Source organism: Phyllobates terribilis, unplaced genomic scaffold (assembly GCF_046119375.1).
Source record: "Phyllobates terribilis strain yellow unplaced genomic scaffold, ASM4611937v1 Scaffold_7__3_contigs__length_470593459, whole genome shotgun sequence".
NCBI classification, from domain to species: Eukaryota; Metazoa; Chordata; class Amphibia; order Anura; family Dendrobatidae; genus Phyllobates; species Phyllobates terribilis.
Genome location: NW_027362767.1, coordinates 255186817 through 255206486, shown reverse-complemented (window position 1 = coordinate 255206486; position 19670 = coordinate 255186817). Strand labels below are relative to the sequence as shown.

The 19670-nt window shown below is 48.0% G+C and overlaps 1 protein-coding gene and 1 long non-coding RNA gene across 3 annotated transcripts in view; one reads left to right on the top strand and one right to left on the bottom strand.

Moving 5' to 3' along the window:
• Nucleotides 1-1402: 1402 nt before the first annotated feature.
• KCND1 (potassium voltage-gated channel subfamily D member 1) overlaps nucleotides 1403-19670 on the bottom strand; it is a 91328-nt gene continuing 73060 nt past the window's right edge. For both annotated transcript variants that reach the window (XM_073640343.1, XM_073640342.1), the window contains exons 5-7: nucleotides 15794-15886; nucleotides 14652-14884; nucleotides 1403-3774 (exon numbers count right to left, since the gene is read on the bottom strand). In XM_073640343.1, the coding sequence (XP_073496444.1) occupies nucleotides 3573-3774; nucleotides 14652-14884; nucleotides 15794-15886 (528 nt within the window). In that variant the 3' untranslated portion in view covers nucleotides 1403-3572. The remainder of the gene's footprint in view (nucleotides 3775-14651; nucleotides 14885-15793; nucleotides 15887-19670) is intronic.
• Nucleotides 6363-19670, top strand: part of LOC141154426 (uncharacterized) — a 65128-nt gene continuing 51820 nt past the window's right edge. The window contains exons 1-2 of the long non-coding RNA XR_012247437.1: nucleotides 6363-6476; nucleotides 14681-14993. This is a non-coding gene — a long non-coding RNA (uncharacterized lncRNA). The remainder of the gene's footprint in view (nucleotides 6477-14680; nucleotides 14994-19670) is intronic.

The following is a 19670-nucleotide window of genomic DNA, read 5'->3' as shown; positions in this document are numbered from 1 at the left end:
ATACATGTATCACACAATGACATTATAGCTCACACAATGACATTGTTTCTCTAAGAAGAGAAGAAGGAGGGTCTGGTGGTCTCTCCTCGCTGACATCCTGGCCATCACCTTGGTTTCGTCCTTGCAGGCGGTGGGCAGGCAGCACAGTGGGGCTGGTGGCATGCAGTGGTCACTGGTTGCAACGATCAGACGTATTGGGCTCAGACTACACGGCGACACGAGTCACTCAAGCGCAACATGATTCACCTTAAAGTCTATGGGAGCAAAGTCCTGTGTAAGCAAAATCCCACAGGTGGTTTTGCTGTGGATTGTCACAGCAGTGCACACTGCCCCAAGAGAATCCATAGATACAAGTAACCCCGCACATCTCTGTTGCCGTGTAGCCCCGGCCATAAGGTCTGCAAGGCCTTAGACATGAAGGCCGACAAAAAGGAAGAAGAAAACCTGTGTGTCCCTGAGTCAGAAGCTCTTACTGAATCCTCCCGCTTCCCTTGCAGGGGGTTGCGGCCCACCACCCAGCTTATTATGCATAGTCGCCTGACCCACCCAATCTGCATCGTAGACCCTGGAACACATTGCCTCCATTTATACGGTGCTGTGCCTATATATACACATACACTGCTGTGCCTATACAGGTGCATCTCACAAAATTAGAATATCATCAAAAAGTTAATTTATTTCAGTTCTTCAATACAAAAAGTGAAACTCATATTATATAAAGTCATTACAGAGTGATCTATTTCAAGTGTTTATTTCTATTAATGTTGATGATTATGGCTTACAGCCAATGAAAACACAAAAGTTATTATCTCAGTAAATTAGAGTAATTAACAAAAAACACCTGCAAAGGCTTCCAAAGCATTTAAAAAGGTCCCTTAGTCTGTTTCAGTAGGCTCCACAATCATGGGGAAGACTGCTGACTTGACAGATGTCCAGAAGGCAGTCACTGACACACTCCACAAGGAGTGTAAGCCACAAAAGGTCATTGCTAAAGAAGCTGACTGTTCACAGAGTGCTGTAGGCAAGCACATTAATGGAAAGTTGAGTGGAAGGAAAAAGTGTGGTAGGAAGAGGTGCACAAGCAACCGGGATAACCGCAGCCTTGAAAGGATTGTCAAGAAAAGGCCATTCAAACATTTGGGGGAGATTCACAAGGAGTGGACTGCTGCTGGAGTCATTGCTTCAAGAGCCATTTTTCAAGCTGTTGTTATAAAGTATTCTAATTTACTGAGATAATGACTTTTGTGTTTTCATTGGCTGTAAGCCATAATCATCAACATTAACAGAAATAAACACTTGAAATAGATCACTCTGTAATGACTCTATATAATATATGAGCTTCACTTTTTGTATTGAAGAACTGAAATAAATTAACTTTTTGATGATATTCTAATTTTGTGAGATGCACCTGTATGTACACATGCACTGCTGTGCCTATATATACACATACACTGCTGTGCCTATATATACACATACACTGCTGTGCCTATATATACACATACACTGCTGTGCCTATATATACACATACACTGCTGTGCCTATATATACACATACACTGCTGTGCATACGTCCACAGGGGTTCTGCATAGTCATAAACATGGCGGTGACTACCCATCTATACTCTGCTGTGCATACGTGTACATATATATACATACAAGGCTGTGCAGCTATATACTGCACATGGCTCTGTACATGTAGGCATTATAGAAGTATCCGTATATACGGGTCTGTACATACATGTCCATACCGGCTCTGTACACGCGTGTGCAATGTGTCTCGGCTCCAAGTGCAGGGACCCTCCCTGCCACATACGTATAGACAAGAATATGTGCATAGATTCCTCTCAATTTGTGCATTACTCTAGACTACAGAAATGTCAGTCCAGGGGGTACAGAGGTGTGTGTATATATCGTGTACGTGACCGGTGTGTATATACCGCGTACGTGATGTCTATGTACTGTGTCTGTATATACCGCATACGTGACCTGTGTGTATATACCACATATGTGATGTGTGTTTAACATGTCTATACATATTCCATATGTTATGAGCATGTACTGTGTTTGCATATACCGCATATGTGATATGTATGTAACATGTCTGTATATACCATGTATTTGATGTGTCTGTATATACCTATATACCACATATGTGACGTGTGTGTATATCTAAAGCTGCCCATACACATCAGCTGACACTTGTTTGGCCGCAGGTACTCCCCCACCCCCATACACACACGTGTCCCCAGTGGAGGCAGGAGCATAAGCCGCTTATAGACACCTCTGTTGGTGGCTTATCTCCTGGGAGAACTGCAATTCAAAATGCCCAGACCTTCTCTCCTCCAAAATAATCTGTCGGGGGAACAAGCAGTCCCCCATACACAGTAGATGGTTGATCGGTGCTGCCAAACTCAGTAGGTATGTGTATGGGGGCGAGGAAGAAACAGAGCATGGAGAGCGATGACGATGGAACCTTCCCCTACAGATTGCTCCTGTGTCTGCGGGGCCTCCATGCTGCTCCATAGTCTGACCTTACAGATCTGTTGAAGTCCTGTCACCCCAAAACTGAACCACAAGTGTCTGTGACATCATTTCACCTCTTATTTCACCCTCTGCATCTTTGAAGGCTCTACGTTACCCCAAACCTCAAGGTCTACAAAATATCCTGCCACCCCCATACACTGACCTTCAGGGTCTGAGAATATCCTACCACCCCCATACATTGGCCTTCAGGATCTGAGAATATCCTACCACCCCCATACATTGACCTTCAGGGTCTGAAAATATCCTACCACCCCCATACATTGGCCTTCAGGATCTGAGAATATCCTACCACCCCCATACATTGACCGTCAGGATCTGAGAATATCCTACCACCCCCATACATTGACCGTCAGGATCTGAGAATATCCTACCACCCCCATACATTGGCCTTCAGGATCTGAGAATATCCTACCACCCCCATACATTGACCGTCAGGATCTGAGAATATCCTACCACCCCCATACATTGACCTTCAGGGTCTGAGAATATCCTACCACCCCCATACATTGACCTTTAGGGTCTGGCAGGGTCCTGACACCCCATTACCTGTCTTATCCTTCTGGCCCATGATATGCTTTAACCCCTTCTACGAGGGTCCCTCCGCCCTCTCGTATCCCTGCTGGGTGGCCATGATACGTGGTGGTCAGGTATCACAGTCCCATGGCCCAGACTGCTGATTGTGCCCACCTGCCGATCTCTACCACCCCCTCCATAACATAGTAAAATGTGCTTTTTATTCGCCCGTTTCCTTTAACCCTTTCATTCTCTTGGATGTGGTATGAGTGTTTGTGGAGATGTCGTGGGCCATGGAGGCGATGAAAGTTGTGCTGTTCTGAGTGAGGGCAGCGTGTGGCCGTGGTGTCGTTGTGCAGTAGCAGCGGTGTTCGGTGCAGCGGTGTGCTGTTGGTGAGATGGCGTCGGTTCTGCTGTCCGCGTGGCAATGGGTTGATTGTCTGGTATATATGGATGATGTGAGGTGTCACAGTGTGTATGGAGACGTCACTCCTTCCTTCCGGGATGCCCCGGACCCTACAAGCTGGAGATCCGGACAGTCTCCTGGTAGTATCTGGCGGTCACACTGGAATTCCTCATGACGCCAGCATTTGGTGACGAGGGCTCGTCTGGAGTGTTGGCGGGCGGCGTCGGGATGCTGATAATGGCGGCCGTCAGATCGGACGTCTCACAATTAAGCTTCAGGTTCCCGTGGGTTTTGGCATTGAGGCTGGAGCGACTGGAAAGAAAGAAGACAAAACCCAGAGCGTGAGACACGGAGAAGATTTCTTGTGTGTGAGGCTTTCTTCATAGCCCTGGATACAATTATTGGCTAAGGCAAAGTAGCTTGTTGGTGCCCCCTGGCACCCAGCACTACCTGCTCCAGTGCCACCCCCAGCTATCTCCCTGTGTAGTCATGAAGATCTCTGGAAGATCTCCGATCTACAGAATCACATCACACTCTGGAGGGTGAAGAGGACGCAGGTGCCGGAAATGGAGCCAAGGATCCCTATGCCACACTCAGAGACTCTGGTATAAATGGCCCTGGGCCGGACCGCCCATACCGATTGGCACTGGGGCCCAGGTGCCCATACACATTAGATGACTGATGAGACCGGAATACCATCGGATGTGGGAAGAGATGTCTTGTCTCGCCCCAAAAAGGAGGGTTGGGCATGTTGGATTTCAACATGCCCGATCCTTTGTTCCCACAAGTGACCACCATAGGTGTCTGATAGCAGTTTATTCCCTTCTACCCACATACATGCTTGGTGTGTGGGGGGAGGGCAGCAATAGTTTTGGGTTAAATGGCCATTTGGCTGGCACCGTAGAGGCCAGCTTTATGCCTCGGACTACGGACAACAGGGAACAACAGAGCCCCGCAGGACAGGTGGCAGCAGAGGCCGCAGTATTGGGCAGAGGTGCTGAAGTGTTCACCATCCCCCGCCCTCACAGAACAGGTCAGGCGGTACTCTGCACACAGGAGCACACCTATTCATTATTCATGTTGATTAATGTAGTTATTTAAGACATAGCTTTCGGCCGAGCAGAGATCACTGTGACTGCTGCCTCCACCACATCTACTGAATCTGTGTGTAATAATGGCCTGTGGCTTATAATGTCCGATATATCATATATACAGAGGGATTCTTCTATGAGGAAAATGCCACTTCAGTGGCACCAGTCAGCATTTTTCATATCACTAGGGAGAATGACAGCAACACACCCTTAGGAACAAAGCTTTTTACCCAACGAGAGAGGGCTAAAGCTTTCTGCTACGGGGCCTTATATGACTACTGGAGAAGAGGAGGGAGCCTGCTGCGACTACTGGGAAGGAGAAGGGAGCCTGCTGCGACTACTGGGGAAGAAGAGAGAGCCTGCTGCGACTACTGGGGAAGAAGAGAGAGCCTGCTGCGACTACTGGGGAAGAAGAGAGAGCCTGCTGCGACTACTGGGGAAGAAGAGGGAGCCTGCTGCGACGAATGGGGAAGAAGAGAGAGCCTGCTGCGACTACTGGGGAAGAGGAGGGAGCCTGCTGCGACTACTGGGAAGGAGGAGGGAGCCTGCTGCAACTACTGGGGAAGAGGAGGGAGCCTGCTGTGACTACTGGAGAAGAGAGGGAGCCTGCTGCGACTACTGGAAAGGAGGAGGGAGCCTGCTGCGACTACTGGAAAGGAGGAGGGAGCCTGCTGCGACTACTGGGGAAGAAGAGAGAGCCTGCTGCGACTACTGGGGAAGAAGAGGGAGCCTGCTGCGACGAATGGGGAAGAAGAGAGAGCCTGCTGCGACTACTGGGGAAGAGGAGGGAGCCTGCTGCGACTACTGGGAAGGAGGAGGGAGCCTGCTGCAACTACTGGGGAAGAGGAGGGAGCCTGCTGCAACTACTGGAGAAGAGAGGGAGCCTGCTGCGACTACTGGAAAGGAGGAGGGAGCCTGCTGCGACTACTGGAAAGGAGGAGGGAGCCTGCTGCGACTACTGGGGAAGAGGAGGGAGCCTGCTGCGACTACTGGAGAAGAGGAGGGAGCCTGCTGCGACTACTGGCAAGGAGGAGGGAGCCTGATGTGACTACTGGGGAAGAAGAGGGAGCCTGCTGTGACTACTGGGGAAGAAGAGGGAGCCTGCTGTGACTACTGGGGAAGAAGAGGGAGCCTGTTGCGACTACTGGGGAAGAAGAGGGAGCCTGTTGCGACTACTGGGGAAGAGGAGGGAGCCTGCTGCGACTACTGGGAAGGAGGAGGGAGCCTGCTGTGACTACCGGGGAAGAGGAGGGAGCCTGCTGCGACTACCGGGGAAGAGGAGGGAGCCTGCTGCGACTGCCGGGGAAGAGGAGGGAGCCTGCTGCGACGGCCGGGGAAGAGGAGGGAGCCTGCTGCGACTGCCGGGGAAGAGGAGGGAGCCTGCTGCGACTGCCGGGGAAGAGGAGGGAGCCTGCTGCGACTGCCGGGGAAGAGGAGGGAGCCTGCTGCGACTGCCGGGGAAGAGGAGGGAGCCTGCTGCGACTGCCGGGGAAATGGAGGGAGCCTGCTGCGACTGCCAGGGAAGAGGAGGGAGCCTGCTGCGACTGCCGGGGAAGAGGAGGGAGCCTGCTGCGACTGCTGGGGAAGAGGAGGGAGCCTGCTGCGACTGCAGGGGAAGAGGAGGGAGCCTGCTGCGACTGCCGGGGAAGAGGAGGGAGCCAGCCGTGACTGCCGGGGAGGAGGAGGGAGCCTGCCGTGACTGCCGGGGAGGAGGAGGGAGCCTGCCGTGACTGCCGGGGAAGAGGAGGGAGCCTGCTGTGACTGCCGGGGAAGAGGAGGGAGCCTGCTGCGACTGCTGGGGAAGAGGAGGGAGCCTGCTGCGACTGCAGGGGAAGAGGAGGGAGCCAGCCGTGACTGCCGGGGAGGAGGAGGGAGCCTGCCGTGACTGCCGGGGAAGAGGAGGGAGCCTGCTGTGACTGCCCGGTGCTGACAATACAGTATATGTGACAGGACGGTGACGACACCACGCCGCCCTACGCTGACTATACAGTTATCTGTGACAGGACGGTGACGACACCACGCCGCCCGGCGCTGACTATACAGTATATGTTACAGGACGGTGACGACACCACGCCGCCCGGCGCAGACTATACAGTATATGTTACAGGACGGTGACGACACCACGCCGCCCGGCGCAGACTATACAGTATATGTTACAGGACGGTGACGACACCACGCCGCCCGGCGCAGACTATACAGTATATGTTACAGGACGGTGACGACACCACGCCGCTCTGCGCTGACTATACAGTATATGTGACAGGACAGTGACGACACCACGCCACCCGGCGCAGACTATACAGTATATGTTACAGGACGGTGACGACACCACGCCGCCCGGCGCAGACTATACAGTATATGTTACAGGACGGTGACGACACCACGCCGCCCGGCGCAGACTATACAGTATATGTTACAGGACGGTGACGACACCACGCCGCCCGGCGCAGACTATACAGTATATGTTACAGGACGGTGACGACACCACGCCGCCCGGCGCAGACTATACAGTATATGTTACAGGACAATGACGACACCACACCGCCCGGCGCTGACTATACAGTATATGTTACAGGACGGTGACGACACCACGCCGCCCGGCGCAGACTATACAGTATTTGTTACAGGACGGTGACGACACCACGCCGCCCGGCGCAGACTATACAGTATATGTTACAGGACGGTGACGACACCACGCCGCCCGGCGCTGACTATACAGTATATGTTACAGGACGGTGACGACACTACGCCGCCCGGCGCAGACTATACAGTATATGTTACAGGACGGTGACGACACCACGCCGCCCGGCGCAGACTATACAGTATATGTTACAGGACGGTGACGACACCACGCCGCCCGGCGCAGACTATACAGTATATGTTACAGGACGGTGACGACACCACGTCGCCCGGCGCTGACTATACAGTATATGTTACAGGACGGTGACGACACCACGCCGGCGCAGACTATACAGTATATGTTACAGGACGGTGACGACACCACGCCGCCCGGCGCAGACTATACAGTATATGTTACAGGACGGTGACGACACCACGCCGCCCGGCGCAGACTATACAGTATATGTTACAGGACGGTGACGACACCACGCCGCCCGGCGCTGACTATACAGTATATGTTACAGGACGGTGACGACACCACGCCGCCCGGCGCAGACTATACAGTATATGTTACAGGACGGTGACGACACCACGCCGCCCGGCGCTGACTATACAGTATATGTTACAGGACGGTAACGACACCACGCCGCCCGGCGCAGACTATACAGTATATGTTACAGGACGGTGACGACACCACGCCGCCCGGCGCTGACTATACAGTATATGTTACAGGACGGTGACGACACCACGCCGCCCGGCGCAGACTATACAGTATATGTTACAGGACGGTGACGACACCACGCCGCCCGGCGCTGACTATACAGTATATGTGACAGGACGGTGACGACACCACGCCACCCGGCGCTGACTATATACAATGCCTTGAAAAACAAACTTAAATGTATTATATTGGGATTTGATGAGATATACTAATACAAAGTAGCAAGTATTTGTGAAGTGTAAAGGAAATGATACATGGTTTTCTACAGGGCTGTTGAGTCGGAGTCATGGAGTCGGTGTCCATTTTGGTGGAGTCGGAATCGGAGTCAGTATAAAATGGACCGACTCCTAAAATATATAATAAATTGGGTACAGTAGTTCAATTCAGTTTGTGGGGAATATTTTTTTATAAGAATTTGGGAAAGTTATGAAATGTCCTATAAATGTCTGTCCTATTCCTGATCTAAGGGTCTAGACTTTTAGCTGAGATGAATCTGTGCTACAGTAAATTTATCACTTAAACATGAGCCGTGTATGAGGGAGTCGGAGTCAAGGAAATTGAGGAGTCGGAGGTTTGGCTTACCAACTCCACAGCTCAGGTGGGAGAATTTGTGCACGGGACAGCTATTAGTCTTATACTCCACAAATCTGGCCTTTATGGAAGAGTGGCAAGAAGCAAGCCATTTTGGAAAGCCATAATAAGTTCCATGTAGGAGACACAGCGAGCATGTGGAAGAAGGTGCTCTGGTCAGATGAGACCAAAGTAGAGCTTTTTGGTCTAAATACAAAAAGTTATGTGCGGCGGAAAACTAACATTGTACATCACCCTGAACACACCATCCCCACTGTCACACATGGTGGTGGCAGCATCATGGTGTAGAGAGGTTTTTCTTCAGCAGAGACAGGGAAGCTGGTCAGAGTTGATGGGAAGATGGATGGGGCTAAATACAGGGCAATCCTGGAGGAAAAACTGTTAGAGGCTGCAAAAGACTTAAGACTGGAGTGTAGTTTCACCTTCCAGCAGGACAACGACCCTAAAACTACTGCCAGAGCTACAATGGATGGTTTAGATCAAAGCATATTCATGTGCGTGAACGGCCCAGTCACAGTCCAGACCTAAATCCCAGTGAGAATCTTTGACAAGACTTGAAAATTGCTGATCACAGACGTCTCCATCCAATCTTACTGAGCGAGAGCGAGTGTGCAAAGAAGGGGCAAATATGTCACCTGTAGATGTGCAAAGTTGGAGAGACAGACCACAAAAGACTGCAGAGAAAGCTGGAGAGACAGACCCCAAAAGACTGCAGAGAAAGCTGGAGAGACAGACCCCAAAAGACTGCAGAGAAAGCTGGAGAGACAGACCCCCAAAAGACTGCAGCAGTAATTGCAGCAGAAGGTGGTCCTACAAAGTATTGACTCAGGGGGGCTGAATACAAATGTACCTCACAATTCTCAGATTTATACTTTTTAAATATGTAGAAAACCTTGTATCACTTCCTTTACACTTCACAAATACTTGCTACTTTATGTTGGTATCACATAAAATCCCAGTAAAATACATTTAAGTTTGTGGGTGTAACATGAAAAATGTGAAAAATTTACGGGGTATAAATACTTTTTAAGGCACTGTATCTTGCAGAACAGTGATGTTACACCGCCCGGCACTGACTGTATATGTTATATGTATACAGTATATAGCCCAATGTGAAATATAAATGTTTTTTATTAGTTGATAAATACAAAAAGGTTTAACAGTAAAAGAAAACATGTGGGGCAACAACCCAGCAGGAAAGAGCAATAATCAATTATATATGTCAAGGGACGCAGCAGGGGAAGTTGCACATATCCCACCGCTGCCACCACTTTGTCATGGAACACTCCAATCGTCAGGACAATTAGTAATTGACTGACGAATGACAGATGAGGGCGCGGCTGCTTCCACTACTAGGCCGATTATTGGGGAATTCACAGTGAGCGTATGGTATATACACCTCCAATTCCAACACATGGAATATATATATATATATATATATATATATATATATAAGAGAGAGAGTATACAGTACAGACCAAAAGTTTGGACACACCTCATTTAAAGATTTTTCTGTATTTTCATGACTATGAAAATTGTACATTCACACTAAAGGCATCAAAACTATGAATTAACACATGTGGAATTATATACTTAACAAAAAAGTGTGAAACAACTGAAAATATGTCCTATATTCTAGGTTCTTCAAAGTAGCCACCTTTTGCTTTGATGACTGCTTTGCACACTATTGGCATACTCTTGATGAGCTTCAAGTGGTAGTCACCGGAAATGGTTTTCACTTCACAGTGTGCGCTGTCAGGTTTAATAAGTGGGATTTCTTGCCTTATAAATGGGGTTGGGACCATCAGTTGTGTTGTGCAGAAGTCTGGTGGATACACAGCTGATAGTCCTACTGAATAGACTGTTAGAATTTGTATTATGGCAAGAAAAAAGCAGCTAAGTAAAGAAAAACGGAGATGGTCACTCAGTGCCTCAAGACTGGCATCTATGGATAGTACTATCTGAAGCTCCTGGCTAGAGTTAGCCAGAAGCGATGTTAAGGCCCCACACTTACAGGAACCCTCTAGGACCTGCTCTGGGCCAGTAACTGGTCCATCTCCCCTGTAACCTCAGGAGCCGAGCTAATCATGGGACAACTACCACCGGCCATGTGTCACGGGTGTGTCAGAGGTGACAGACAGTCGCCTTGCAGTTGGTTGCAGGACATCTCTACGTTTGACATTACAGACATCTTCTTAGAGGCTGGCTGTCTCTAGGACCCAGCGGCTACCTCCCTCTGGCTAATTAGCTGCCTGGCCTGAGCGTATAAATACCTGGTGTGTCTGAGAGGGAGGTGCCAGCTATATTCATTACTACTTGTGAGGCTTTAGCGAGAGTAATACCTCGTCCTCTCTGGATCTTGAGGCCGTGTGCGCATTTGGCTGGAGTCGTCAAAAGCTAAGCAATCCCCCCCTGTTTGTCTACCCTTGTTGTCTATAAAGTTTAGTGGAGCTCGACTAGTGCTTATCTCCTCTCTTCCCTAGCCTTAGCCATACGCCAGGGAAAGTCAGGGCGAGGTATGCGTGCGGCGACTGGTGAAGAGGCGATATAGGGACGCTAGTTGAGACAGGGTGACACTAGACCAGATTAGGAGGTCTCCACTTCCCCCTTTCCCTAGTGTCTGGGCTCCCTCTCTCTCTTCCCTCAGTGTTGCACTAAGTCTTTCCCACACCCTGCGTGACACCATGTCACAGTCAGTTATGATACTGGTCAGCTGTACGCGACCACCTTCTTTATGATCCCCGTGCCTGTCCCCATCCTCCCCTGTTACCTCAGGAGCTGTGCTAATCATGGGGCTGCTACCACCGGCCATGTCACAGTCCGTCGTGACACTGGTCAGCTGCACAGGGCCACCTGCTTCATTATCCCGTGCCAGTGACGCTTGCTCCTTTTAGGGAATCCTCAGCCGCATCACCCCGCAGCGTGACATGGCTGAGCTCTCCTGTACCATGAAACACATTAAGCATCACATTGACATCAAAATTATCAAAATTTAAATCACATGAAGTGCCAGATCTGGGAGAGTTGTCAGGAACATATTGAGCGACTAACTGTCCCAGATTGGTCCCCAATAAAACATTTGTGGGAAGATTCTCGCTCCCCCCCCCCACTTCCCTTAATGCCCTCCTGGCACCCCAGTCTAGGAAAACCTGGGCCATCGCTACAGGTCAGCATACACCCCAATCCTGGTGACAATCTTCCCAGGGATAAGTTCTTCAGGGAACACAAATTCAGGGCAGAAGAGAGTTCATTCTGCACTGGTGTCTTGAGCCCCATAGTGACGTGTTGACCACAGTAACCGGTTGCAAGTTTTAAAGGGCCCTCCCAACCGCCCCACCCACAAAAAGAACAGCTTCATTAGGCCCCTGGGCCTCGGCTGGGGGGTTCTTCTTCTACCTCTCTCGGCAGGTGAGTCTGCTGAATCTAGGTCGGTCGCAAGTAAAACACAGGTGGGAGTCAGATGCAGGCCTGGTGCTGGAAGATGGGGCGAGACTCCCCCGAGGACCGGCTGGTGCATTGGGTGTCGGCTTACTCCCTTTAAAGCTGACAAGAGCTGACTTCCGCACCTCAGGTGTATGGCTGGCCTCATAGGTATCGACAATCTGTGCAGCCTTGGCGGCCTCCTTTGGCTCACGGTCCATCATGCACTGTTGCACCTCCACAGAGCAAAGATGAACAAATTGGTCTTTCAACAACAGGTCCTCCAACACCACAAAGGTGGTAACCGATAGTCCCTGGACCCACTGCTTGAAGTTGGTTCTGAGCCCATCCACCACATCACCGTAATGGTCGTAAGGTCCACTTTGGAAGGCCTGGAACTTTTTGTCAGTACACTTCAGGAGTCAGCTGATATTTAGTTATCAGGGACTGTTTGATGGCCTCATTGTTTCCATCTTGATCTCGAGTTAGAGCAGCGAACACCTTCAGAGCTTTGCCTGGTAGCTCTGGGGTTAAATATCGAGCCCACTGGTCATCAGGTAACTGGTAGTGTATGCAGGCCTTTTCAAACCCCCTCAAAAATGTGTCCAGATCTGCATCCTTGTTCATGACAGGAAAATGCTCTGGATGGGGTTTAAAGGTGTGGACATTATTGGACTCACTATTCAGTGGAGTAAGTTGCTCCTTCTAGAGTCGGATTAACACCAGCAGGTGCTCTTGCTCGGCTTGTTGCTCTCGTGCTGCAGCCTCTCCCTTGGCCTGGGCCTGCCGCTCCTTCTCACTTGGCCTGGGCCTGCCGCTCCTTCTCACTCGGCCGGGGCCTGCTGCGATCTTATCCGAGTTTCTTCTACGTGCTCGGCAGCATGTTTTCCAGCGATAGAAAAACGTAACACATGCGGAGATTGCCTAACAAACAGGCAATCCCCGCATGTGTTGTCTGTCTACTGCTGGAAAACATGCAGCCGCAGGGAGTCAAACATACTATAACATATTATACACAATATAAAATATAGTAGCCGAGCATGTTTGCTCGACACTAATTAACATCTCTTTGGAGTTGTCGGACCCATTGAGCCCTCGCTTCTCACACAAACGGATCAGCACAGCTTTCTCGTGCTTCTTATAAGCAGCTGCCAACTTAGCAGTCACCCACCAAATAAAAGAGAGAACAGCAAAACAAGAGAGGGCGAGGGGTGTAATTGCTACACATACAATATTGTCCCAGGTGTAATTAAACAGAACTCTGCAGAGAATCCTCGCAGGGACCATGCAAGTTTTTAGTGACAGGGATGACTGCTCACCCCAGATCACTAATGCTCTGTGATCCCACCGCTGCCACCAGTTTGTCAATGGATGCAGCAGGGAGAGCCGCACAGATCTCACCACTGCCACCAGTTTGTCAGGGAGACGCAACTCCGCTGCCTCCAATTGTCAGGACAATTACGCAATTGACTGACAAGTTATGAACGAGGCCACGGCTGCTTCCACTACTAGGCCTGTTATTGGGGAACTCACAGTGAGCATATAGTATATACATCTCTGATTCCAAATCATGGAATATACATATATACCCTGGTACGATCAGTGCCAACTCCACAATAACAAAATAACTACTTGCTGCCACCAGCGAAAATATATCTCCCATAAATATCAGATTGATGCAGACCCCAATATTCATCACTGACCACTGGCTCCCAAAAGTCTGCAATTGCTGCTTTGAACAGAAGAAGCTCTTGCCTTGGAAGTGTATTTGCCCGCCTCTGAGTAAACAAATCTGAGTCTTGGTGGCTGGTTCTCAGAGCACATCTATGCTCTAATTACCTGTTCACTGTGGTATGTCCCTACTTCAATGGAGCTTTAAGTGTCAGCTATTTCTTAGTTCCCCAGTTATAATTAGTTTCTCACTTCCCCAGTTATAATTAATCCCATATATCCAATGTGAGGGTGAAATGTCCCATCTCCAGAGATGTCTTTATGGATTTTAATTTCTCTCTATGACAATATATATGTGAAAAAGTTAATAGTAACCATGGGGAATAGCCAAATAAGGAGATACTGACATACAAAAGTTTTTTTGTTGCAAGAACCAAACATCTACTGTGCATGTAGTATATCTATAAGAGGGAGAATCACATCAGTAGGAGGAGAGGTGTTATTGGGACTTGCGAAGGAACTTGAAAAAAATCACCAGTAAAAAATAGTACAATGCTTACCAATGTGTGACGCTTCCTGCTGGAATGGCACCAGCCCCAACGCGCGTTTTGGTGCAAGCCTTCGTCAGGGACCCCACATGTGTTTCTTTCACTTTTAAACCTTTTTGTATTTATTAACTAATATTAACTATTTTATTGTTTTTTATGAACAACACTCAGACCGAAAATAAAGTCCTGTGAACTGACCCTTAATGGGAGCATTTTGTGTCTGGCACTGTACATGGAGGCACTCTCTGGCTGGTGCCGTTTATGGAAGGGAGCCTGGCTGATATGGGACATGCCCTGCTTGCAGTGTTAAAGGAGGGCACCTTCTGTCTGACACTGGTTATGGGGGCATGCCTTGTCTGATAGTGTTGAAGGGGGCACTTTCTTCCTGACACTGTTTTTGGGGAGACATTATTGCTGACAATGTTAATAGGGGCCATCTCTCGTTAGCGCTGTTAATAGGAGAAGTCAATAGATTAGGCATCAGTCTCACTGAAAAAGAAAGCCCCAATTGTCGGTGCAGTTGCTCACCTCTGACTGAGACCCTTCTGTACATGCAGGGTATCCAGCTCTTGCATGCTGCCACGACTGACAGAGACAGTGGAGTTAGCAAGTCGTATGGCACGGCGCTTGGCTCGTCGCGGGCAGCAAGACGTAGTTAGACCCTGCTGGGAGGAGACGGAGGTGCTGCGGCTGGTCCGGTACCCGATAGACTCGGTCATCAGTGCCTCACTGTAGGTGTGCTCATCTGTGAATTCGTGGCACTGGGAACAAGAAAGAAGACGAGAAGGAGACAGCGATAGAAGCCGGCGGATTGTGGCTCCTACACTATATGGCCACAAGCATGTGGACCCCTCCAATAACTGAGCGCAGGTATGTGAGCTAATGGCAAATCAAAGTGTTCCTGTATTACCTTGCAGGAGCCATGAAGGTGAAGCCACCTGGCAGAAGAGTCACAGTAGCCCGGCCCCTGGGTTGGTTGAGGTCGACAAGGACAAGAGATGTCTTCAGGAGCCCACTGTGAATCCTGCGCATGCGCGGTTGTCTTCTAGTCCCAGTGTACGTGAAGCTGGGTGTATATGCACCAGCTCTGCTGCCTGCTGCGCGTACACGTCAGAAGCTGCGAGTAGAGGACACCTGTGCACCATGATTCTCTGTTCATGCGCCATGACACAACGGTGCAAGCGCAGGATTTATTCCATCCACAGCTAAAGATGTAGCGCAGTGTGACTCGTCTGCCAGTGGATCCTCCTCCATGACTCCTGCAAGGTAAATTATATCCAGCGCTTGTAGAGATTAAACTTCTTATTGTACATAATCCATCTCCTAATCTTACATATAAGACTAAAGCAGAAGAAAGCAGTAGTGTCTGAGCAGCGGGAAAATTACTGAGGTGCTCTCTTTAAAAGAGTATTCCTGTTATAACAAGTTATCACGTTGATTGGTGTACATCAGACCCCCACGTATCACTAGAACAACGACTGATGGGGGAGGGGTGTTAGCGACATACCACCATCGATCTACTAGTTACTACCCATCCTTGCCTTAGAAACTTGTTAGAACCAGAATACCCCTTTAAAGGATAACTTTTTGTCTACCTGTACTCACAACTAGGGGAAGCCTAGGAGCACGCTGTATACCCTATATATACACGTCCTTCTATGGATTCTTACCGTGGTCTTCTCCAGACAGTGCAGCAGATGGTGATGCTGGAGCTCGAAGGCTGAGCGGTTCTTCACGCAGAGCGCATGCATTTCAGTGTCCTCCTGGAGAGAAGCAAACAATGCTGAGATGAAAATCCCCTCCGGTCCTGTACGTGATTGCGGGGGTGATCGTGGGTGGAGGGGGCAGCATTTAAAGGTATTCTGTCTGTAGGGTTTTGCTATTTAATCTGAGGACAGGATAATGTAGGAAAAGAGACTGATTCCAGAGATGTGTCACTTATTAGGCTGTCTGCTCTAGTTTCAAAACAATCAGTGTTTTATCAGCAGGAGGTTATCACTGTCAAACTAGATGTCATGGGCAGACCAGTCAGGCTAATCTGTGTAACCCCGCCCCCACCACTGATTGGCAGCTTCCATATGAAGCTGCCAATCAGTGGTGTGGGTGGGCTTATACGCAGCTCAGCATTCAGAGCACTGCTACATCTACAACAGAGAAAACAGAGATTCTATCAAACCTGCACCAAGCAGCCCAGTAAGTGATACATCGCTGGAATCAGGGTCTCTGTCCCTACATCATGATGCTCTCAGATTACATAGCAAAAACCTGCTAACGGATTCCCTTTAAATGGAACACGATGCTGCTTCCGCTTACTCCTTTCGGACCCTGTGACGTGATCGTGAGGGGTGCCGATTGGTTACTATGGCAGCTGGGGGCCTGCTGAAGACCCCCATCACTGCCATCTATGTGTACCTCGCTCCTCTGAAGCTTATCTATATGCTGAGCTTCAAAGGAAACAGATTTACACCATATACTGCAACAATGTGGTATTGCAGATATATAGTACAAATGATCAGACGATCGAAGGTTCAAGTCCCCTGTGGGGACTAAAAAATAAAGTAAAAAAAAAATAAAATTTAAATAGAATCAAAAAATATAAACTATCAAATCACTCCCTTTCCTCCCTTTGAAAATAAAGAAATAAAAATAAATAAACATATTTGGTATTGGTATTGCTGCGTTCATAAAAGTCCGATTTATCAAAATATAAAACTAATTAACCAGATCAGTAAACACAATAACAAGAAAAAAAATTAAAACACCAGAAATGTGGTGTTTTTTTTTATTTGGTCACTACTCCACCCTAAAAATAGAATGCAATAAAAACAAACCATAACGTCTTATATAGCCAAAAATAGTATCAATAAAACCGTCAGCTCATCATGCAAAAAAAAAAAACAAGTCACCCAGCTCAATGGATGAAAAGATAACAATGTTAGCTGCAAAGAGAAGGGGTTAAAGGGGTTGTCCATCTTTGGGGATATTTTTTTATTACTTAAATGCATGTATTTGTGGCTAAGAATCATTTTTGTAATTGAATTTAATTAAAATTGTTGCACCCTTTGCCTTCTCTAGCCTCTGTGTGTTGCACTATTGCCAGATGCAGAATGAGTTGTCTGAGAATCCCTCAGTGAGCGCGGTCTGACGGAGAGTTTGTAACGCTTATCTGGCATTTTCTGATCTTCTCTCAGCTGATTAATAACTACAGATCACATCGAAGTTACATGTGCCTCTGAAAACAAAAGGTCTGTAAAAGCAAAACGGTGCAAAATGTTTAATGGAACCGAATTGCAAAAATATTTTTTAGCCCCAAATTCATGCATCTAAGTTAAAAAAAAAAAAAAGTCCCCAAAAATGGACAACCCCCTTTAAGGAAACTTTTGGAACTTTTTTTTACTTGAGCAGCAGCATCTACAGCAGTGATCTCCCCACATGCTGGGAGTCCTAGTTTTGCCACAGGTTGGAGAGCATTGATTTACAGCAGTGGTGTCCAGCTTGGTGGTTGCAGAACTACAACTCCCAGCATGCCGCAGATAGGAGACCATTGATTTACAAGATACAGCAAGCAAATGCTATTCTTCATTGTATCCCTGCCTCCCCGTCAGCTCTCCTCTTCCTCTTCTCTCTGTCATTCCCTGACCTCTAAGGAGGCTCGGATTTCTCCCTAAGAGCTCGTCTACATCTCGTCACCTTACTCCTTCCTATGCCAACTGCCAATATATAACGTCTTGTCCTTATTCCGTCCCCACTGCCGAATCCTTCCCTATTGATTTTCCTGCAGTGCAGGACTTCACAGCTTCTCTCTTCCACATTATGTTACAGTAAAAAAAAGCAGATTAAACGTTATGTACCTTGGCATATACCAAATCTTGCTCTAGTCACATCCAGAGCTGCATTTACGATTCTGCAGATTGTCAGGGAGCAGATCTGTAGCCAGTATATCCCAGCATGTATTCCTCGCCTCCTTCCAATAGACATAACTTATTTTCCGTCCCCATAGCCATATGGGGTCTTATTTTTTGCAGGACGCCATATAATGTATTGATAAACAAGAACAAAATTGCAAATTCTGTGAACTGGGGGAAAGAAATGCAATTCCGCAATTGTTTTATTTTTTTTATGGTGTTCATTGTGTGGTAAAAACAACTGGACAGTAACTTTCTCCAGGTCTGTGCGAGTACGGCGATAGCAAACTTGTATGGCTTATTATTATTTAAGTAGTGAACCAAAAAATTTGGAGCCTACTAAAAAAAAATTGTTTGGCGTCGCCAATTTTTGAGACCGAGAGTTTTCCGTTTTCATTCGATGTACCTATAGGAGAGCTTGTATTATGTCCGTTGTTTTTCTTTATACCATTTTGGGGTGTGTACAACGTTTTGATCACTTTTTATTGGATTTTTTTGTGGAAGGTGCTGTGACGGAAAAAAATGGCAATTTTTACATTTCAATTTTTTTTTTTTACGATATTTGTCATTTTGGTTAAACAATTTTAGTAAATCAAATTTTCAGACGTTTTTATGTTTTGTATTTTTTTAAATTTTTTTTGTTTTATTACTTTTTATTTTATTTTTTTAGTCCCCCCATAAGGACTTGAACCTGTGATCGCTTGTTTTATATACTGCAATACAAATCACGGTCGCCTATGAATCCCAAGTCTGCAGCAGGGATTCACAGAAGTACCAACAATGGCAACGATCGTGTTTTTTTCTGGGACTGATTGGCATCCTAAATGCCGCTGTCAGAGATTGTGGCACTTATGTGGATAACAGCAGTGATAAGAGTGAGCTAGCTCTGATCGCTGCTGTTAGACGTGAATGCCAGCAGTGCAATACAGCCGGAATCTGCCCTGTATGGAATGGGCTCAACTCCTGAATATACAGATATATACACTGCTCAAAAAAATAAAGGGAACACTTAAACAACACAATGTAACTCCACATCAATAACGCTTCTGTAAAATCTACCTGTCCAGTTATGAAGCAACACTGATTGTGAATCAATTTCTCCTGCTGTTGTGCAAATGGAACAGACAACTGGTAGAAATGATCGGCAATTAGCAAGACACCCCCTATAAAGGAGCGGTTCTGCAGGTGGTCACCACAGACCATTTCTCTGTTCTCATCCTTTTTGGCTGTTGTTTTGGTCACTTTTTCATTTTGCCATTGCTCTCGCCCCTAGAGGTACAGTAGTATGAGGCAGTGTCTACACTACAACCCACAGAAGTTGCTCAGGTAGTGCAGTTCATCCAGGATGGCACATCAGTGCGAGCTGTGGCAAGAAAAGTAGCTGTGTCTGTCAGCACAGTGTCCAGAGCAAGGAGCACATACCAGAAGTTGTGGGGGGAGCTGTAGGAGGGCGACAACCCAGCAGCAGGACCGCTACCTCCGCCTTTGTGCAAGGAGGAACAGGAGGAGCACTGCCAGAGCCCTGCAAAATGACCTCCAGCAGGCCACAAATGTGCATGTGTCTGCACAAACGGTTAGAAACCGACTCCATGAGGGTGGTATGAGGGCCCGACGTCCACAGATGGGGGTTGTGCTCACAGCC